The sequence below is a fragment of the Simochromis diagramma genome, unplaced genomic scaffold (genome assembly GCF_900408965.1).
Source record: "Simochromis diagramma unplaced genomic scaffold, fSimDia1.1 OVJJ01000343.1, whole genome shotgun sequence".
In the NCBI taxonomy this organism is placed as follows: Eukaryota; Metazoa; Chordata; class Actinopteri; order Cichliformes; family Cichlidae; genus Simochromis; species Simochromis diagramma.
The window spans coordinates 5,717,948-5,740,717 of NW_024386831.1; the positions used below are offsets into that span (position 1 = coordinate 5,717,948).

General features: G+C 40.6%; 1 protein-coding gene across 3 annotated transcripts in view; it reads right to left on the bottom strand.

Moving 5' to 3' along the window:
* dnah7 (dynein, axonemal, heavy chain 7) overlaps positions 1–22,770 on the bottom strand; it is an 82,110-nt gene that overhangs the window by 6,987 nt on the left and 52,353 nt on the right. For 2 of the 3 annotated variants that reach the window (XM_040027649.1, XM_040027648.1), the window contains 17 exons: positions 22,057–22,237; positions 21,596–21,781; positions 20,253–20,416; positions 17,046–17,200; positions 14,759–14,949; positions 12,947–13,080; positions 12,481–12,816; positions 12,196–12,322; positions 11,705–11,899; positions 8,606–8,698; positions 8,346–8,522; positions 7,994–8,155; positions 7,706–7,906; positions 7,394–7,555; positions 6,198–6,383; positions 3,450–3,587; positions 1,389–1,619 (listed from right to left, as the gene is read on the bottom strand). In XM_040027649.1, coding sequence (XP_039883583.1) covers positions 1,389–1,619; positions 3,450–3,587; positions 6,198–6,383; positions 7,394–7,555; positions 7,706–7,906; positions 7,994–8,155; positions 8,346–8,522; positions 8,606–8,698; positions 11,705–11,899; positions 12,196–12,322; positions 12,481–12,816; positions 12,947–13,080; positions 14,759–14,949; positions 17,046–17,200; positions 20,253–20,416; positions 21,596–21,781; positions 22,057–22,237 — 3,019 coding nt within the window. Of the gene's footprint in view, positions 1–5; positions 87–1,388; positions 1,620–3,449; positions 3,588–6,197; positions 6,384–7,393; positions 7,556–7,705; positions 7,907–7,993; positions 8,156–8,345; positions 8,523–8,605; positions 8,699–11,704; positions 11,900–12,195; positions 12,323–12,480; positions 12,817–12,946; positions 13,081–14,758; positions 14,950–17,045; positions 17,201–20,252; positions 20,417–21,595; positions 21,782–22,056; positions 22,238–22,770 lie in introns of those variants that run through there. The other variant, XM_040027650.1, reaches the window with a different exon arrangement.

Consider the following 22,770-nt stretch of genomic DNA (forward strand, 5'->3'; position numbering starts at 1 on the left):
GCCTTTGATACCACAATGAACTATGATGCGCTTTGTTCCCCTTGTGAGTCTTGGGCTTTCTCTTCAGTCTGGTGTCGATGGAACATCTCAGAAAGAGATGTGTTCATTAAACTTACAAAGACAAGCACGCAAGTGTCTAGGCTTATTTTTCTAACCTTTGAACAACAGGACTGCAGTTATATGCAGAGGAACTTTGCTTTATTAATTTCATTTAGTCTAATTACAGTCAATCATCGAATGCTGTTTCCAAGTTTCCAAGTGTGTTTGTCACAATTTAAGAAAAGAGTAAAATAACTAATCAAAATTATATGAAGGTGTTAGAATCTATTTGGGAGTGCAACTGCTCAGACTCCTGTAATACTTGTGGATCCTCGCTCATGGATTTATCTGGTGTATAATTTAGCAACACTGCTTGTATGATGACAATAACAGTAACACACAGACTTTTACGTAGACAAAAATTATATGCAGGATAATGTCAACACTTTCCCTGGTTTAACAAAGAGAGGATGTGTATTAGGTTGTTGCACCCAACTGTATTCTGCTGAATGTTTATAGTATCTGATTTCTGAGGATGCATTACCACTGTTTCCTCTATAATCATTCAGCAGAGGTGTGCGTCCACACATGAATTATTACTTTCACTGAACAGAAATGTAAAATCAATGATGATTCATCATTTGGCGTAACTGTTTTTCTTACACAAATTTACTGCAATTACACAGCGTTTGGCATTTGGACAATATCCAGACAACAATGATTCCTGAGACCTGGACCAGACTTAAACACTTAATGCTTACTCCCCTCTCTGGTAGGTCAGGTATTACCCAGAGGCGGTATAAAGGAGAGCCGTGGCACTCTCAAAACGATCAATAGAAAGTGATGGGAAAACTCCTGAATGCCAAGTGTCTCACCTGTCTCCCAGAGAGCCACCACAGAGTCCAACTGGGAAACATATGATCCAGTCATCTTGTACATTTGCAAGTACACAGTTGAAGTTCATGACAGTTTCAAGTGTGCGGCTGCTGATATATCTGTTATCATACTAAAGATCGAGCCAGGAGTACTTTTTCTCATCTGACAGTCTCCTTAATGTAAACCAGCACATTTTCTCTGTGCTCTGGTGGGATGAGCCACACACTTTGATCGTGTTGCTTTTTTGAAGTGAGTTATAAGTAATTCATAATAGTGTTTTTATATCCCATGACCACTGAAATAAGACTCATGGTTCTCTTTTCAGTTATTTAGTTAGAGGCTTTTGCTCAGATGGCTGCTGAGTGACGACACTTAATTCTTGATATTTTCATATTTCTCTTGTGAAAATTGATTTAAAAAAAAGACACTCTTCAAATTTACTGCAGATACATTCCAGCCCTTTCTCCACGTACCTTTATGGCCTTCTGAATGTTGATGCAAGAGTCTCGGATCGTGCCGAGCAGGTTGTTGAAGCGACCCATCTCCTGCACCAGCACTGTGTTCATGCTCTGGTTGTAGCTGGTAGGAAAGCGGCTCATTGCTGCCTCCAAGTCAAAGTCTTCAGGCAGCTTACTGAGGATGTCAGCTGCCACTTCAAAGACCATGTCATCTGAGGATTTGGCATCTGCGCCTGAAGAGCGGGACTGATCAGAGACATAGAGCACAACAGAGCGACAGAGGGCTGATGAGAAGGGAAGGCAGGATGTGGGGTTCTCACTCGATTGAAAGTTCATATTTTTTAGGGAAAATTATCATTTGCTGTCTTTGACTTGTCAAATTATGTATTCTCTTTTAAAGACTCATTTGCACTAGTGCTATTCTGATCCTGAAAAGACCCTGATGCTAAGAGGGCCTGACTTCTGACTCGACTTTGCTTATATTTCATCATCTTTGTGCCTGAGTGATTCACATTTTATGCATCTAAAAGAACACGGAATGACACAGAATATCAACGTTTTTATATTTTATTTTACCTTCTCTTTCTTAATTTGTACACATTTCTCAGGTTATAGCTGCAACACTGTCCACAGAGGAATCACTGCAAGTATAATCTCAGGATTTCATCATACAGCGCGAGATGAAAGGCTTCACTGCATTTTACCCCCGATTTCTCCCACGCAGTAATTTGACACACTCTTATCAACAATTATAATGATCATTCATGGTGATAATTATTCACTCTAATCTGTGATTCTTACGCTTTTCTTCTTAGTCCAACTTGCACCATTTACCTATATGATGCTTAGTCACTAGCCAGCGGTAATGGATAATCATTGGCTGATGGCAACAGGGTTACAGTAGGAGAATGATAAATAGCTGCTTCATTCCATTTGAAGTGTCTCCCTGTTTATCGGTCATTGAGACTGATGAGATCGTATTAGATGCTAATGAAGTCCACACATGACTGGAGCCATTATTAATCTTGTTGAATGGAATTTATACGAATAAATGCCAGACTGCATGGAGCTCTAATTTTAACTTGAGATCCAGAAGTCACGATGCATGTGGAGATAATTCTGTCTTTGTAGCAACGCAGGTCTGATGCTATAAAAATACACTTTCACTATATATGCTGAGCTGAATGTGGAATTCTTCTCTAGTGTTGTGTGTCGATCCACTTTAAAACTTCTAGCATAGAGAAATATTTTTTCAGAAGTCAAAGACACTGTGGTGGTTCTTTAAATAAATGGATACACAGATAAATAAAAACCCCTTTCCACTTTGCAGTAGAAGCCACACTTCTTTCATGTTCGAGTAGGCCTTGATGCAAAATCCCTCACATTTGATTTCCATCAAACATCGACTGGAGCGGGGAAGCGGTAAGATATATAATCCTGAACAAGCTAACCTCGTCTAACAAAGCTGAGCTATAATGATGCTGGATCACACAGCTCCACCAAAGCCACTGTGACTGTGTCTCTGCAGCCTCAAAGCACAATGTTGCTCTTTGAGAAGTCTCTCTAAAAGCAACTGCAATATTTATTTAGATTTTTTTTTGTTTTTAATTAATGCTGCACGGTGCATTTTAATGCAGGCCGATAAAATATTTAGAACAGATCCACAGGAGGCATACCGATGCTGTGTGTGTTTATGGGAGAAATAACTTTGGTGCCTAGGTAAATGTGTTCCCATGCATGTATTCCGGTCTGTTTATTTTGTGTTTGTTTGTGTGTTATGTATTTGCGGGGTCAGAGTGGGTGGGGTCATTCCAGCTGAGCATCTGGGATGTTGGCCAAGAGGGGGCGCTTTGGCCTGGGAAGCAACCAAAGGCTGCTGGCTCGTTTTTTAATTTGTGCCGAGGTCTGGCCTCAGTGCTGTTTTTTTCCATTTCTGTGGTAGTAAAAAAAGATCTCTACAAACTACTCCTGGATATGCCCGTTTACTTTTCCTAAAAGATTACTCATGTGTGTCTGAACTTCCTGTGACAGCTGATCAATACAATACAGACTTATCAAGGGTCAGGGTAGCATTACCTGTGTAAGCAAGATGCTGTCAAACAGAAGTTGAGTCTCAGCCTGGTCCTTGGTGATATCTGCGTTGGCGTTCATGCCAAAAATTTCTGGTGACGGATTGAGTGGCAGCGACTTGGTATATTCGATGTAGTTGTCGTACTGCGACAGAGATGCAGAAAACAGAGGGAGAGGGGACGAGTGAAGTAAGAGGACGATTTTTTAACGCAACATCAGGAAACATCTCGAGTAATAACACTCGCTGAAAAACAAGTCGGCTCCTTAGATTGCTGACATTTATTTTAATGACTATGTAAATGTGGCTTCATGAATAAAAGATGTGGTTGGAGGGGGGTGCAGTGCTGGAGAACTAAATGCCAAATAAAATGGTGTGCACCATAGATTGTACTAGTGTTAACAAATATATCAGCCCTCACTGATGGTGGCTTCCTGCTGTGTCTTGTTACACACATTTTATCTGTTAATGACTTTTTAAAGGTAGCTCAACAACAATGCAAAGGAGTCCTGCAATATGCTTCCTTGAAAAACTGCCAGGTTTACTTTTATTGAATTTTAAGGCAATGATACTGCCAGCAGCTTTGTGTAACTGATATTTGAATATGAATGAAAACACGAGTGAATAACATACCTATGCTGTACTATATATCAAAAAATCAACAGCAGGAACAAACTCAGCATCTGCTAGTTTAGCAGACTGCACTTAAACCTGGTTGACATATTGTGACATCGAGGCAAATACTGAGGAGTAGAACATGTGAAGAGGTTAAAGCTGAAGGAACACTCACAGATACACTTACAGTTCTTCTTATAATACAGAAGAACTGTATTATTTTGTCGATGCCTTCAGCATGTAGTTTTCATCAGAGTCTACAGGCAACATTTTGATTAGCAGGGTAAAGAATAGAAAATATAAAAAACAAAAACACCAATCACACATATCCATTCATACAGCACACATACACTACCAGTCAAAGGTTTGGACAAACCTTTTCATTGCATGGTTTTTCTTTATTTTCATGACTATTTACATTGTTGCTTCAGTGAGAATCTGCAAAACTATGAATGAACACATATGGAATTATGTAGTGAACACAAAAAGTGTGAAATAGCTCAAAACACATTTTATATTTTTCTATAATTACTGCTTTGCACACTCTTGGCATTTTCTCGTTGAGCTTTATGAGGCAGTCATCTAAAATGGTTTTCCAACAATCTTGAAGGAGCTCCCAGATGCTGAGCACTTGTTGGCCATTTTTGCCTTCACTCTGTGGTCCATCTCACCCTAGGTGGGATAGGTCAGGTGAATGTGGAGGCCAGGCCAGCTGGCACAGCACTCCATCACTCTCCTTCTTGGTCACATAGCCCTTACACAGCCTGGAGCTGAGTTTGGGGTCAGTGACCTGTTAAAAAATAAATGACGGTCCAACCAAACACAAACTAGATAGGATGGCACGTCACTGCAGGATGCTGTGGTAGCCATGTTGGTTCAGTGTGCCTTCAAATTTGACTAAATCCCCAACAGTGTCGCCAGCAAAGCACCCCCACACCATCACACCTCCTCCCCCATGCTTCATGTTGGGACCTATGCACGTAGAGACCATCCGTTCACCTTTTCTGTGTTACACAAAGAAACAGAGGCTGGAACCAAAGATCTCAAACTTGGAGTAGACCAAGGCACAGATTTCCACTGATCTGATGTCCATTCCTTGTGTTTTTTGGCCCAAACAAATCTGACCTGCTTTTTTTCTTTTCCTTAGTGGTAGTTTCTTAGCAGCTATTTGACCATAAAGGCCTGATTCGCACAGTCTCCTCTGAACAGTTGATGTAGAGATGTGTCTGCTACTGGAACCTTACGTGGCATCTATATAGACTCTAATCTGAGGTGCTGTTAACTTGCGATTTCTGAGGCTGGCAACTCTGATGAATTTAATGTCAGCAGCAGAGGTGACTCTTGGACTTCCTTTCCTGTGGCAGTCCTTGTTTGAGCCAGTTTTGTCGTAGTTCTTGATGGTTTTTTGGGAACACAAGTTTTAGCAAGATTCCAGACTGACTGACCTTTGGTTCTTACAGTAATGATGAACTGTCATTTCTCTCTACTTAGCTGATTGGTTCTTACTATATTATTAATTCTAACATTTTTAATAGGGCTGGCAGCTGTGTACCAACCTGACATCTGCACAACACTGATGGTCCCAACCCCATTAAGGCAGCAAGAAATTCCACAAATGAACCCTGACACAGCACACCTGTGAAGTGAAACCATTTTAGGAGACCACATCATGAAGCTATCTTCAGTATGAATCTACAATATAAAACAGTAATAAAAAGAAAGAATAAAACATTAAATGAGAAGGTGTGTCCAAACTTTTGACCGGTAGTGCATCTACCATAAGTCTGAACTGAGCATATGATCATGAGGTTTGAAGTCAGTTATTGTCCCTGGAAATGGAGTGTGCCTGATAAAAAACACATTATATTTGGTCCATAAACAGGAGTGAGATGGAGTTTTTGTTGTGGCACCAAACACACATTTTGAAGATAATAAAAGTAACGAGAAGTTACTAAATGTGACTAAAGGAGACAGTGACAACTCAGATCAGTGAGACTTTGCATCATGAATACTGCAAAAACATTTCCCTGGTATTGACATAGTACCATAAATCCTGTGCTTATTTTGTTGCCTACAGCCAGACCTTAACCAAAGAGGTGATTCGTTTAAAAAAATCTTATCTGAGATTCTGTATATCTTACATCTCCCTCAGCTGGTGCATAGTACAGCCCACTGGGGTCAAATGTGTAGCCAGGGTCCTGGATGATCTTTGGGGTGTAAAAGATCGAGAGGATCGTGCGCAGGGTTCGTCTGTCCCAGTCGTCAGTCACTCGCCCGCCGTAGTTACACTCACCGGTCATGTAACAGAGGGCATCAAACGGCACTTCCTGTACAACACAATAAATCATTCATTTCATAAGAGAACATAACAGCAGGTAAGTGAGAGGTAGTTGATTTTCAATGTACACAGATCTGCCAGCTCTGACAGGTGAAGTGATCGTTTTGCAAAATGAAACAAAACGATGGGAAACTTGTGGCATTCATGCAGACATTACTTTGACTTCTACCTCATGGTAGAAGCTTCTTCAGCAGAGCAATGTGCTCTGTCACAATGCAAAAATTCCTTAACAGCTGTAAAACAAGCCGGATGAACAAAGACCCCACCCCACAATCCACAGAACCCGAGGATCCAACTACAGCCCACTGCCAGAAACCATAAAACATCCAAACTATCCCATTCAAAACCACAACAGGTTAGAAGTATTTCGAAGCACCAAGGGGACATACACAGTATTTGTCAGGGGGTTATAATGCTGTGACCTGACACACCTGTCACTTTAGAACCAGCATTCGCACACAAAAAAAGCATGTGAGGATGCAGAAGGGTGAAGTTGTGGCCAGTTTGGCATTTTCTTGAGGAGGACTTCACTTAAAAATGCACTGAGCAACACTCAGCCACAAGCTGAAAATGTCACTGCGTTCCAAAAAGATCCTCAGTAGTTTATGCCTACTGCTTTTTCCACAGGAAGAGGGGATGGTGGAGGATTGGAGTGCTATCTGTATGTGGAAAAATGTCAAGAGGGGTTTTGAATATGGCTTATGAAAAGGAATACTTGAGCAAAGCAGACGGCAGTTGTAAAAGCCAGAATTTTTAATATGAGCTTAGATGCTGACAGCTATATAGGAGTACATCGTGGATGTGGGTCTGCATGTGAGATAAACTCACTTCATACAGCTCTATGTAAAGTTTATATGAAAGCACTACATCCCAGACTGCATGGAATTTGTAACTGGTTAAACGCTTGCGTTCACTCGATGAAATACAATGTTTTTTGGAGAGAAAAACACAGTAAGCAAAAAAATTGCCCGTGAATGGAAACATTTCAAGAACATCTACCTGGTACTGTTCCAGGAACATGTGTAGTTGCTGTACAGAGATCCGGAGGTCAGTCTCATTGAACTCGTATGGAATGTTCCAGCCTAAAGGTCCAAACTTTCTCCTCTCTTGGGTCAGGGCGTGGAAGAAACACAAGCCATACAATAGCTTCTTGAACACAGCCTGGGAGGTGGAACAGATGAAAGATGTGATCTAAGATAAATAGTGGTGCTCGTATCCCACTGCTAAAACACACACATCCTGAAATCCACCTGCTGATGGAGCCATGGTAGACATGCACAGCAAGCCACCAAGACATGTTTGCATACTGACCGGCTTGCTGCAGCTGCCAAAAAACTCTGGGTCAGAGATGGGATCCATTAAGAAGGAACGTGCAATGTTGGAGCGGAGACCTTTTGGAGCCTCGTTGGTCATCTTAACACCGTTCTGGAGCACCGCCACAGGGAATGTGGGAGATGGGTAGCTAGTAAGCCACAGCCTGAAGTCTGGGTGGGTGGTATCTGGGTTCAGCCCCTGCTCACAGAGGCAAAAAGCAAGTAAATACATGCATATATTGGAACAATATAACTTGCTGTGTACTGAAAAAACGCATGTCCTCACCTCACAAACTCTCTCCAGTGTTGACATCCATGAAGTGGCCAAGTGGCAGTTTTGCAGAACCACCCAGGTGCCTTCGTTAATGCCTGTCTGAATCATGCGCATAGCAATAGGACCTTGGCCTTGGCCCAAAGAGAGGGACGTCAGCTTGTTACCAGTAAAGCCCTGAGAGATAAGAAGAGTGGTGCACTTCATTTTTTAGCTGCTTTTTGACTGAGGTCTCTCTCTCTCTCTTTTTTTTTAGACCCGGTAAATATTGAGATTGAATTTCTTTCATTGTTAGAGACAATTTTGATTTCATTTACAGTTTGATGCACACGGCAGGATGACAGCTATAGTTGTAATGTCTCTGTACCTTTTCATCTCCAAACTTGAGCAAAGCCGCCATGGGGTCGGAGCCAGGGGAAAGGATGAAGATAAGGGGGGCACAACAGTGGCTATCTATAAAGGTGTTACTTAAGTTAAAGGGTGGTGCTTCAATGAAGTGATGGCCCAACTTGTCTGAAACAAACTCCTGAACCATGGGAACAATCTGAGGACAAGTTAAAGGAATGTTTTAGAGGTTTTACGTGAAAAAAATGTTATAAAAAGAGATCATTCCCCATGTGGACTGACTTTGTCTGGCCTGAGACAGCGAATCACCAGCATCTTCTGAAACTGGCTCAGCTTCTCCTGCCACTCATTAGGAAACTGAGTCTGATGGGGCTCCTGCAAATAGACAAAGCAGAGTCAGTTTTGATTCAGACTAAGTATGCATGGGAAGTACTTTTAGTTTCACACTGCATAACTTTCCAAATATTAATCCTGTCATATGTCATAAATATATATTTTAAGCTGTAGAAATGGGGAAGAGAAGAAAAAAAAAACAGAAATGGGTTTTAGGTCACAGCAATATGTTTGATTAATTAGTGGAACAAGTGCACCGGAGGAAGTGAGCAATGGTAGAGGGAACTTTTGGAATTATTTCCCCTAGGCTGTTTGTCGAGAGACTTCTGGCTATGTGTGTTGGCAGGTGCTTTGAGATGGATACACCTATTTAGGATCTCCTGGGGATTCACTGTGTGAACAGGGTGTGTTAGCGTGTGTGAGTGCCCGTGTGCTTGATTGAACAGCTGTTCTTACATCAAAATTGAATAAATGTGAATTCTACAACTGGAACAAACTCGATTTAATTAGACAGAAGTGTTGTGGCTGATTTTGTTGATTATAAATCAAAGATGGTTTGTGTGTACGTATGTGCGACGGCAAAGACACAAGCCTGTACGCCGCACGCATGTTTGAATGCGCCACACATTGATTAAGCAGCTGTTCTTGCATTTAGATTGCATAGATGTGAGGAGCACAACACGAGCTGAATAGATTTGATTAGATTAGATGAAACCTCAGTTTGTGATTCTCTGCGTTTCAAAGATGGACAGTGTCTCTGTGTGCATCATAATCTGACAGGAAAATGTTTCCCTCTTCAACCTCCTTTGTTCTGCATGCCCTTTATATTCACTACACGTATAATAACTGAAAAAAAGACTCTTAAAACAAAGTACAAAGTTAAAGCTTCAATGTGTCAGATAAATCAATCAATCAATCAGTGGCTTTAAAAATTAATAAAAAAAGCTAATTTGAACAGGGCCAATATTTTGGAATCAGACATTTTCTTGTACTATAGGAGGGTACAGTATGAGAAAACAACTAATCCTATGATTTGTTTGGCATATCTATCATTAATTTTAAAAAAACCACAATATTTGAAGTGATGTTGTATTGACAAAACTAAAAAGAAAAAAGATAACAATGTAACGAATCAAATTATGGCATGTGTGTGGAATCAAAGTGAGAACACATGTTATGATTAATAAAGAAATCTAGCCGAGACAAAAGGTGGTAAAATAGTCAAAGCATACATGCTACACTGAATATATAAACTGAAGTACTCTGCATCCACATTGTTCCCAGGCAGGGAAGGGGGGAGCGCCGCTGCACCCCAGTTGTGAGATTCCACAGAGCCACCCTGCTAAGCTTAAAGTTGGGCGAAGCTGGCCTTGTGTTTAATGCTGCTATTTTATCTCATTCACTGTTTTCCCAAGGTTTGATTGTTTTGCATCTGCACAGCCAATCAAACACTTTTACTCATATTAAGAAGAAATTAAGACTCTGTTTCTTGTTGTGCTTTCACCAGCAAAGCAGCAACTTTTACTCTAGTCTGTGTCTACAAGACAAGCACTTCCAAAACACTCATTGCATCCATCAATCTTCTTCCACTTACACATCCAATTCTGGGGCTGGAGTCTATCCCAGCTGCCACAGGGAAAGAGTCAGGGTGCACACTGGACAGGCTCACAAGCTTGTAACAAGGTGACACAGAGACACAACCATTCATACCTACAGACAATTTAGAATCACCGGTTAACATGCATGTCTTTGGACTGTGGGAGGAAGCCAGAATACTCATAGAGACCCCGCTGAGAACATGCAACCTCCACACAGAAAGGCCGCAAACAGCGGGCGGTCGTTTAAACCAGGAAACCACCACCATGCCACCCGCAGGACACAGATAACACCCACACCGAAAAATAATTATAATATTTTGTCGGCTGTACGTCAAGTAATTAATCTATAAGGTTTGGGTAAGAGGGCGAGATGAAAAACATAGAAACAAACAAAAAATAATAATTGTTAAATCTTTTGATGTACATATTAATTTTCTAAAGTAAACTTTGGGTCAGTGGATCCACTCTGATCTATCCAACCAACAGACTGCAGACAGATGTTTTAATTTCAATACTCTGTTGACACCAAAAGAGGACCAGTTTGATGTAAACTGTAACCAAACTCACTTCCACCTAGAAGTTAACACACTTCCTAAAATATGACACAAGTCACAGAAGCTAAATTAATGTTTAATATTGATTAACTTTACATTTTAGGATGATTTTCTGCCCCTATGATAGCAGCTGATCTGTATTTTTGGGTTGGATCTTTCTCATCTTCCTCTTGATAATACCCCATATAGTCTCTTTCAGCTAGCTGGCCAATAAAGGACACTAACAACATGGTCAAAACACCATTTGGTAGCAGTTTTGGGATTGTGGGTAGAAGCAAACTTCTGGTGGAGAAAAGAAAATCAGCATCCACATAAAGCGTTCTGTAGATGGAAACATGAAGTGCTCTGGTAGATGGCTGACTCGATAAAACACAGTGGGCCAACCACCACCAACATAAGCAGATAACATAGCACCCAACACTGGCCAACTTCCCTGGATTTGAAACACCTTTTGATTCTCTCCACTCTTCCTCCAGACGGTAGGATGCTTTGATTTCCGAATAAAAAGCAAAATGTACTTTCATCTGAAAAGAAGACTTTGAACCACTGAGCAAAAGTCCAGGTAAAATATTCTGATGTGGTCTCTGGCTCAGACAGTTGTAGCTCCATTCCTGTGCATGGAGGCAGATTCTACTTCTTGAATCAGCAGTCTTCCCTATAATTGTTAATATTGCCAATGCAATGGTACCAATAGCACACTGAAATTCAGATTTTCATATGCTATAAACCATAATCAGCAAATTTAAAACATAAACCGACTTGAATATTTCATTTCAAGTGTACTTAATACAGACTACATCAAAGTTTATTTTTCTGAGTTTAAACTAGAAAAATAAATGAAAAATGACATCATACTTTTTTACTATATTCAACAAACCCAGCGAAAGGCGACTTACTGGGCTGTCATAGACCTGTTTCCACTCATTTCTGCAGCCTGTCAGGTCCTGACGCAGGCCTTTGAAATGTTCCATCGCATCCAAGCGGCATATCTCATCCCAAGACTTTTTAGGCAGCCAGGTGCAGGGATTGGAGTAGGGGTTGTCCAGGCCCACACCGCCCGTTAGAAGGAAGCGCCACTCCCCCTCTTCCACCTAAAACATTAATTAGTGACATGTCCTGTTAACACAGCAGCAGAATGACCAGAATTTGTAATTAAGTGGATTAATGCTTGACAATTTGGGGGATTATCTTTGGATAAGTAGTTTATGCAAATTGGAAATAGAAGAAACAGATAATCTAAAACAATCCTCGAGAAGACCAGAGCTGAAAACTGACACTAAGGAGCTTGTTTGATTATCTAATCACTTATTTAAAAAAAACAAAACCCAAACAATATGTGTGTGTTCTCCATTATCAAATGTGTGTCTGTGCGTGTGTAAATTCCTACCAGCTTGCTATGCATAAGCAGGCTGACAGTGAGGCAGAGGGAAAAAAGTAGCTTATCCTTCTCAAACAGAGAGCGACACACATTCACATACAGTGTATAGGTAAAGTGGTCTCTCAGGATCTGCAGTCTGAAAAAGAGACGCATGCCATCATTTAATAATCTTTAATCACATTAATGCACCATCACCAGCATTGCATTAAATTTTTTAACAGAGACCTTTAAAACACTGTTTTGGTGACCAGCAGGAACTAGTATTTTGCTAGTACATTAGTCAGGCCTGCCTACCTCTGCTCCAAGTCATCACTCTTGTCTGAGCTCTCAATGGAGCTGATGAAGAGGTTAATAAACCAGGTAAGGGAGTATTGGTACATGGGTTCAATGTTAGCCAGGTCAGCAATAGAGAAGAACAAGATTGCCGAATGCACGGCAATAGGTGTGTAACCCATGCGGGTCTCATCAATCTTCTTCTCTGTCACCTCGGCCACGGCCTGCTTCTCTGAGATTTCGTTGGCAAGCACCTTGGAAGCAGAGAGGATCTCGACGGCAGTCTCATCCTCCAGGATGTTGCCCTGAGAGGAGGACAGGACCTCTAAGATTTTGTCCTCGATCTCCTTCAGTTGTCTGAAAAAAAAAAAAAAAAAGGGAAGAAACTCTGAATTAATAGTCTACAGTATTTTTCCACTCAGGGAAGTAGAGATTTTATTGAATTAGTTGAACGGATTTGACCTTGGTCTAACATATGCCTCTGTACCTTTTGTTCTCTGCTCCCTGCAGAATGAGAGCCTGTTTCTCTTCTTCCAGGTCAGGCCTCTCCCGGGCTACCACAATGCCCAGTAGCTGGTCTTGAATGCCCTCTGGAGTGATCATGAAGTTTAGCAGAGTCACCTACATCACACAGAATATCCACTTCACGTACAACTATGGAGACATAATCGTTGAAGAATAAGTGATGTACGTGTGTATGTTTCAGAGGAAGGTGTCCGCCCTTTTTCTCAGCCATTAAAGTGAAGTGTTGATCGTCTCGGCTTTAGAGCTGTTCTCCTGGCCAAACCTCCTACCCAATCAATTCCAGTAACTGCTCCAGCCTTGGCAAAGTACAGGTAGGATGCATTTACTTTTTTCTCCTTTTCTGTGGAAAGGTGTTGCAGGAGTTGAAGGAGTGTCTTTTACCACAGGCGTAGTCATCCTGCGCTGCACTTACCCGGAGGTTAAAAGCCTATATATGCTATCTACTCTCTGCCCTAATAAACGAGTGCACTTCTTCGGGGCTTAATTCCATTTCTATTGATGCCGTGAGACCCACTCAGCTGGTGGTAAAGACTCAGAGCCTGTATAAATCTCCAGTTTGTCCTTTTCACACATACACCCTCCTTCTTTGCCTCGCCTCGTCCCTTGCGCTCCTAAGGGCTTTTTTTCTAGATGCTTACCCTCTTGTATTTGGAGCTATTGTGTTTCAAATAGGGTTTAATGGGAATAATGGAAACTCATAGTGTACTGTACAGAAGACAAAAAAGATTTAAGCAAAATGAGGGAAAAAAAAAGGGAAGAATTGAGCCAGCTGTGAAAAATGAGTTGAATCAATCTAATGGCTGCCCATAAAGAGGAGAGCCCCTGCAAATAGATGCTTGAAATGTGATCTTCTGTAATGCTTTCCAACCCCTTGCCTCTCAGTAATGCAATTTTCCTTTAATGCTCCTTTTCTTGGAATCCTTTTTTCAGAGTGGATGGGGGCTGTGTTCCATTGGGAAGGTGATATAGGTGATATCACTGAACAATGATTCACTGTGTTATTGAGGTAAAAATGTCATTTGGGTGGTATCAATAACTAAGAGCCAAAGAAGAAAAGTAGATCTCATCTGATATCAAATGAAAACTTTAAATAAAAAAACAAAACGAAAATCAAACCTCAGTTCTAAATGATGCTGTTTATCACTATTATTATTGATATTTTAAAGGCAGAAGCCTGCAGATGACTCTGTTGGCTTATGTGTGTGCTTGTGTTTCATTATTCCCTTCTTTGTTGGCTCTGTTGTGGTAGATACATCTATCCTTAGCTGTGACACAATTAAAGGGTTGTAGCTCCATCTGTGTGGAAGAGGTTAGTACAGAATGCATGGAGGACTGCATACGGCTCGTTACAGCAACACTGAAACTTGCTGTAAACAGCACTGTTATGTGTGGTGACTATGAATGCTATCCTCTGCTTTAACTAAAGGTGGTATCAGATTTACGTCTCAGTGATGGAATATGTTGGATAGAAGGTTTCTCTGCGTGTCTCCACAACGTAGAATTAAAACATTAAAGCTAATCACCGGGAATTTTATCCATTCAAGTTCTTTCTGGATGCTCAGATACTTGATCCAACGAGGTGGCCAGTGAAACTCCCAGCAAGCCATTATAATGAAACTGCTGCAAACCTGCACTACCAGTCCTGCATCCTACTGCACCTTCCAAATGGACTTCAGTACATGAAAAAAGGTTTCATAGTTATAATTACTGCACTTTATCCTATAGTAGGGAGAAGAAAAGCAGAACAGTGGTGACGGCAGTATCCCTACAGTACCTTGACAGAATTCTCAGGCAGGTAGTGAGGGTTGCGTAGCTTGGTAGTGATGTAGAAGCGAAAGTCAGGAACATATTCAATGGTAGAGTCTCCCAGACGGATGCACATTGCACCGCCCTGTTTAAAGGTCTGTCGAAGCAGCAGAGGCTCCAGGATGGGATCCAGCTCCTCACCGACATTCTCCAGCAGCACTGACAGAAAATGTTCAAATCAATGTTTTTTCTAATCAGGAGAGAGACGTCTTTATAAATATAAAAAGCTGTCAAACTGTCTAAGGCGACCAACACTACTGCCTCAACAGCTGAGCTGCTTCAAAGCTTCAAATATTTCCAAACTCTTCAGCCAAGACAAAGCATTTTACCTACAACACCTTTACCAGTATCTTATAGATCACCAGTTAGCCATTTTGGCAGAACTGGGAGAAACACTCATTCAAACCCTGCATACGGTCGCCTGCTCTACCTGTGAAAAAGAGACTCTTCATGCCAAATGTTTCACTTTCTGGTTAAAAATACACTATAAATGGTCTTTAATCTGGTCTTTTGCCTTTGATATTTAATTCTTTACCCAATTTAACTATCTAATACAACTTTTTTTCACCATTATCATTTCACTGTTGTCATGTTTCATTTTACATCTCTCTCTAATATTAGTTTTATTCAGTTGTTTTGATTTAAATGCGCCGTACTGCATTGTGTCACGGCTTGTCATTTTACTTATTTCATGGTGCATTTATTTCATGCAGGACTCTCACTTCAAGTCATTGTGGCCATGCTCCTGCCTCTGGAAAGTACTCTGCATCTTGCTTGAAAATGTTCTTTCAATTTAAAAATCTTTAAAATCATATTAAGGAGCAGTGGGAGACCCTTCCCAACAACGAAAGTTTATACTCCATACAGAGACTTGTAATAGTTGTGCTGATGCATTCCTGGCTCGCATAAACTATATTTTATAAGTTGTGTGATGAATTAAAGTTAAACTCAAACTGTCTTTCAGCTTTCTGTGATTAGTACTCAACCGTGTACTTCCACTGCAGTTGCATACATGAGTAATATCAAGAAATCAGTGAAGCACATGAAAATGCAATCGCCTTACTCCCATGACATCATTATTAATACGATTTCACATTAAGTATGATAATGCTCTTCTCATGTTACCAACATCAGCCCATCTATAATTGACATTTTGCCTTTAGGTGGTAACTAACTTTTTCTTCAGTTTTCAGATGGAGTGATAGCTGATGAACTTTCTCTTACAAGTTAGTTACCAAAGCAGGTCAACCCTTTATAGGCATAAATATTTAATATATGTTACCAGATTAAAAAGCATGTTTTTAAATTTAATAAACACATGCATATCCTAGGAGATTTGCCATGAAAGCACCAGCCCAACCGTGCTAAAAGAAAGAATAGTAGTGCATCATCAGGATTATAAGTGGCAATACAAACAGCAAGAAACTGTAAAACTGTGAAATAAGAAAACAGGCTGTGAAGGATGAAACTGTACCCTCAGGGGACTCTTTTGCGCCGTAAAAGGACAAGTTACTCTCTGAGCTGTTAGCCTTGCAGTAAGCAAAGACCTAGCGGCTGGCTGGGTCAGCTCATTATTTAGATGTATCTGTAATGGTGGTGCAGCTTTCTCGGTTTCTGAGTCTTAATTCCTTCTTGAAGTTGCCCCCCGTGGCCCCTTCAAAATAATATGAGAAGCAATTATCTACAATATTATACCACAACTTTTAAAAAAATGTTGTATACTTTTCTATGAGACATGGTGGGCTCTTTTCTGAAACCAGTTTGAGGACCAAAAGGTCACATCTACACAGCAGCACTGGGGATTGAATGCTTTTCCACTTCGGGGCTACAGAGATGAATAAAATCAGACACATGGCTGCCTCAACCACACTTGGACACATAAAATCGGTCCAAAAACATCGTCACATCTGCCTACACATCGCAGCTTGAGCCTAACACCAGGCAGGAGAAAAAAATAAATGCAGAACATATAATTGATTTCTCCTGAGCTTTTATGTGATCTATAGTAGTCTGACATATAAACAGTACATTAGGCCGAATAAAGGCTCACTCAGAAATGTCTCACTCAGAAACATCGCTAATTTCAATTTTGCCACCACAGAACAACAGAGAACAAAAGAGAGCTGCAGTCTTGGGGCAGCAGTAATTAGTTTCTGTGGTAAAGAGAGACCTCAGCAGGCAGTAACAGGGAGTGCAACAGTGTGGTTGAGGCAGCCATGGCAGTCGCATTGAACTAGAAGAATTATTATACTTACCTGGTGTGCCAAACTGGATACAATTCTCCAGAGTGCGTACAAAGTCAGCATCGCTCAGTTTAATAACATGCAGGTTATTGGCCTTCTCCATATTTTTCACCCACTTGTTGGCCTGGCCTTGAGGATCGATCATCAATGGCCACCGCCTGGCATTACTACACACACACACACACAAACACACACACACACACACACACACACACACACACACACACACAGCAGTGTGTGATCAAATGAGGCCACCTTGTCAGCGAGAAAGATCTTTTTAACTGTGAGACATACGGGGTTGGGGGGAATGCTGAAGAACAACAACTGTGATGCAGAGAGCAGCTGAGAGGTGAAAACGCAGTTAGACAGCTCACAGCTGGATAGAACCCCAGTGGCAATAGTACTGTGACTACAGCACAATTTTGTTCTTCGTTTACACCAGGGGTCGGCAACCCTGGGCATGCATGCCACAGCTGGCACACCAAGGGTCAACTGACGGCATGACCATAGCTGGACTGGCCATGCCCGGTATGCCCAATAGTGATTTTTCGTTTTTATGTTGTTGTTTTTTCACGGTATAAACAATGAAAGATGGTGGATTGGCCAGATGCTGGCAGATGTGTAAAAATAACTCAGTTGTTTGGTGGTGGCAATGGAGGAGCTTCCAATGAGGCCAGCAGGTGGATGAGGGAAAGGGGAGGCAGGAGGAGGAGAGACCCGAGGTGGCCACCGGTCTGACTGTCAATGAACTGAACTTCAGATAAGAAGTTATGACCTGCAGTCTATCTGGGTCAGATATAAACCAAATAGTAGTTTATTTTCGTTGTGCTGACTTTTTACAGTCAGTTACAATAACGCGTACTGCGTACTAGCTAGCATGACGGAGTTTCTATACAGCTGGGTGGGTGCTTTGATGTTGCTGATAGTAAACTTTATTTTATTCATAAGGTTACTTAGTAGAGTTGCCAACCATCCCGTAAAAAACTGAATTGTCTCGCATTCAGAGAAAATATTACACGTTTCACATTGAGCTGAAAAGGAACACAGTTTGTCCCGGACTTCAGCTAGAATGGAAAAGACACAAAGCTGGAGTTATTCTGTCGTTACGCTGTCAGCTGCCTCTTCTTCTCTCATTCTCTCCCACTCCCTCTCTTTTTGCTATTTCAATGATCAGCTTTTCTCTCTTGTTTGTTTATCGCCCACTTTGCGCCAGAAAGAGGAAACCAGCGGATGTTGCGCTAAACAGCAGCAGCACGTTTAAGCTTGATAAGCTGTTGTTAGAGTTTATTTAATATTAATTTCTAGTACCAGCTAATGTTTGCTGGAGCCACAGCTGTAAAGCTGCTGGTCATGATGTCGGTTTGGATATGTGGTGAGAGGGAAACATGAAGATGTCCTTACTGAATCATCAGAGCTGAACAGGTTTACCTTTTAGGTGACATGAATGAGTTGATGGGAAGTCATGAACTGTTTCTGAGAGACAAATAACACCAGGATCGTTTTCTAAGTAGCTGACAGCTGGTAACTGTGCAGGGGCGGGTCTAGCAAAGTTTTGTCAGGGGGCCAGGCAGGGCATTAACAGGGAAAGGGGGGCACAAAGAAATACTTTTCTTTCTTATTCTCATTTAAAATGTCTCGCTTTTAATAAATAATTATCTTACAACCAAAGTTTTTATCTAATATAAAATGTATAGAAATCATACATAAACCAACAAGACAGTGTACATCACTGGCATAACGATGTTCATTTTCATTCAAAGGCTTTATGGCTTTTCCTATAATACCTGGTGGGCCGGTCTCTAGTCAAAATGCCCGGGCCGGTTTTTTGTCCCAGTCCAGCCCTGGGCACGACAGTGAATTAATCTGAGAAGGTGCATTAAAAAAAATAAATGGCCGGGCCTGCAGTGCACATCGCAAATTAGCTCGCATAGACACATTAGTTGTGCCGCTTCTTAATGACGGTATCTTAGCTAACAACCCCAACTACCAGATTCAACTTGTAATTGGCTAAATTCCGACACTTCAAATGCTTCAGGAGCTGTCCACTCAGTGCAGCATCAGCCCCACGGAAATACACGGATACATCCGTAGACTCGAGATAGAATTCACTATGTGTTTTCAGGACTTTCAGCTGTATGGACCAATGTGTTCTTTTCTGATCAAACCAGAAAGGTTTAATGAGCAGCTGGGTTTGTCTCGCATTAAACTGGCTGGACACAGAGGACATCGAAATGCAGCTGATTGAACTGAAAAGCTCGACTCTGTGGGGGTCAAAGTTTGCAGAACTACGAACGCAGCTGGAATCCATAGCTGTGCGTGTTCATGGAGCTTGCATTTTCAGCTGCTGGACATCACTACCTGTCAAGTTTAACTGTCTTCAGAATATTGCAGAGGCATCATTGACAATATTTGGCTCTACATATCTGTGTGAGCAGATTTTCTCTCAGGTAGCCGTCTGAATGCTGGACACTCGGAGACCTGTGCCTCTGAGTGGGAGACCAGAGATCAGATTAACATGTGTATCCCTGTATTAACAAACATGCCATATCGCTCAGTTTATTTTTCTTATCATTGTTGTGAGGAGGCCATAAATAGCATTTGCATTTTCCGTTGTACAGTTCATTTGCTATTATGGATAAAAAGTGTCTTTTTTTGTTTCAAAATAGCTGATAACTATTCGCTGATAGCTGCCAACAGCTGTGAATAAATATAATTCTATAAAGTTGTTCTATATAGTGTGTAACTGTTAATATAGAGCATTATTAAATTTATTGCTAATGCAATTATATGGCACATTGACTGGCACACATCATCAGAAAGGTTGCCTACCCCTGGTTTACACAAACAGTGTTATTTTTTTACCATTCATTTTAGACAAACTGACCAATTTTATCCTGGTTCTTTGTTAATCCACATATACAGTGACCTCAAACACTGCATCTAAACACATTCCTGCAGAGTAATAAAATACCCTTGTCTCTATTACAACAACAATCCAAAGGTGCAGTGCACCTCTAAAGTGCTTTGGTGAAAAGTCTATTTCAAGTTCTCTTTTCTCCTTCTATTTTTGCCTTTTTTCAAAATCCGGTCTTTCTCCTTTCAATTTAATTCAGTTTTCTGTAAAGAATTCACATACAAGATCATTTAAGTCAAGTCCATTTAAGTCACAGTAAATACAATGTTAAACATTACGGTAATATTTGGGCCTTCAGTACTCACGAGATTATGATGGCGTTATCTATGGAGAAGCTGTCTGATGGCAAGCCAGCGATGGTCCACGTGCGAATTTTTACTGCATCACCCAGCGATTTCATTAGAGACATGTTGTGGGAGCATGGGATCTCTCTGCTCTTACAAAGATTCATCCACTCCTGTGTCTGATCCTGGAAAGCAGCAGATTACTAGTAACGACTTTCCTCATTTTCCTAGATGCAGACAAACACACTAACCTGCTACCAAATACATCACCTGCCCATTTTACCTGAAGACACTGGTGTACCCAGTGTTCTTTTTAAATTTCTGATAGCTTAGTTTAGCTAGTGTGTTAGCACTGCTGAAATTCATCTTTTGGGTTAAAATGCTAATTTGCATTTCGCTTTCAATAGCTAACAATAAAAATACTGGTGACTGCCAGTGCTACCCTTCAGTCTTATTAAACCCCGATTCTTTTGTCCCCATGATAGAACAGAGAAAACCGACTCATAGTGTGTTAAAACATTTATATTTCTTTTTATTCAATCATCTTCCAGAAGAGAGAGACCCCTGCACAGCTCAAACGCCAGTTGCAGGATCTCTAACATTTTTAGCTCAACATGTGTCTTATATGGTGTTATTTCTGTACTTCAGACGTCACACACAGTTTCAAACATTGCTTATATGGAAAGTTCTTCTTTTCTGTGTCTTATCTATTAATATGCCTGTGCACTAAAACTTCCTGATTTTTAGTCTGGCTGAGCACTTAGTTTGTGAGTCAAAAGTGGCCTTGCTCTACAAGCCTTCATTATTAAAGTACGTAAAACAATATAATAGGAAAATAAGGATACTAAGGATATTGATTTCATGACAGTCTCCAGGCAGATACACCTATAGTATCAATTTCAAAATCCTACATCGTCTTGTTCTTAAGTTATCACGTTCACAGGATTTTCAGAAAACTTACTCTACCCAGAGAAGTGGAAATCACTGAGATTTGAACTCATCTGAGATTTTTAGTAGATGCACCTATGGTATAAATTTTCCGTTTAATTTATATAGCACCAAATCACAACAAAAGTGGCCTCAGGGCACTTTACATTCTGAGGTATAGACCCTACAATAATACAGAGCGTTCACCGCGTTTTCACACCTATACACCTATAGTATCAATTTCAAAATCCTACATCGTCTTGTTCTTAAGTTATCACATTCATAAGATTTTCAGAAAACTTGAAACTTGCGTTCACAAATGTAGGTGTTCTCGCCACCTTCCAGCTAGAGTGACAACAATACACCATCAGCTTTTTATAGCAGAGCCATAAAAAAAAAGTCATTAAGCTATTTTCAATACAATCTATGGTCTGTACCTGTCTGTAGCTTGACGTGAATGCTCCCAGGTAAGCTACTATGCCTGCTGAGATGAGGATGTCCCCAATCAGGTTATTGTAGAGGTTTCCAAGTTGTAAGGCCATTTCACTCCAGCGAGTCTTCTCCCCACCCAAACCTCCAATGAGCTGCTCTGCTCGCTCCAGCTTCTTACTGCAAAGATCGACCTGGAAGATATCATTACAAAAGGAAACTGAACAACAGTTCAAAAACAGTGTACTTGATTCCTGTCTGTATCATATTCTTTTCTTTGTTGTTTTTTTGGTGTTGATGAATAACTGCATACATTTGTTTACATTCAGTGGAGAAACTGCTGACTGTTATATTTTAACATTTACAGAACACGTAATAGATATGATCATTTCCAGTGATCAGATCTGTTTAAAATTTCAAATACGGCAATCATTAAAATCAATTGGATTCTCCATCAGAGATAGCAAACCTGACTCTCTAGGTCAGCTTTCTTGTTTTTATTGGCATCCAAAGTCTTCTGAAGCTTTGCAAGTTTATCTTGGACTTCTTTTAGAGCAGCCTGCTTTTTCCTCAAGCCCTCCATGGCCACCTTTAGCTTCCCTTCAGCCTGTGCCAGCTTCTCTTTCTTTGGAGCCACCACCTTAGCAACTCTGAAAAACATATAATCTTATCTTCATAAATCTAAATGTGCAATACATAAGAGTAACTTACTAGATATGTGTGAAGTACAGGTGAAACAAACCATTATGAGTTAGTTTATCTTTACAAAATTACTCATCTACACTGCATGAATATGAATTAACAGACATCAAAGTTCTGCAACTTCTTGACTGCTTTCGGAACATAAAAGATGAAATACTTCATACTACGTGGCAGCATGAAAATATGAATTAAATAATATCTCATCTTATTGTTTTTAAATTAAGGCTTTTACTGTGTATGGAAAGTGTCACCCGATGCCATCCTTATAATGAAACTGGATACTGTTGTTGAGAAATATTAAGAACTTCACTGCAGACAGGAAAATTGAATTTTATGACAAACTTTGCATCAATAAATAAAAGTAGCATTTAAGAATGTCACAACAATAATGATGCTAACATTTCCTTTTCAATGAGTCATATCTTGGAATTGGCCTTGCAGATGAATCACTTGGGACCTGGCATATTCATGGTATACAGCC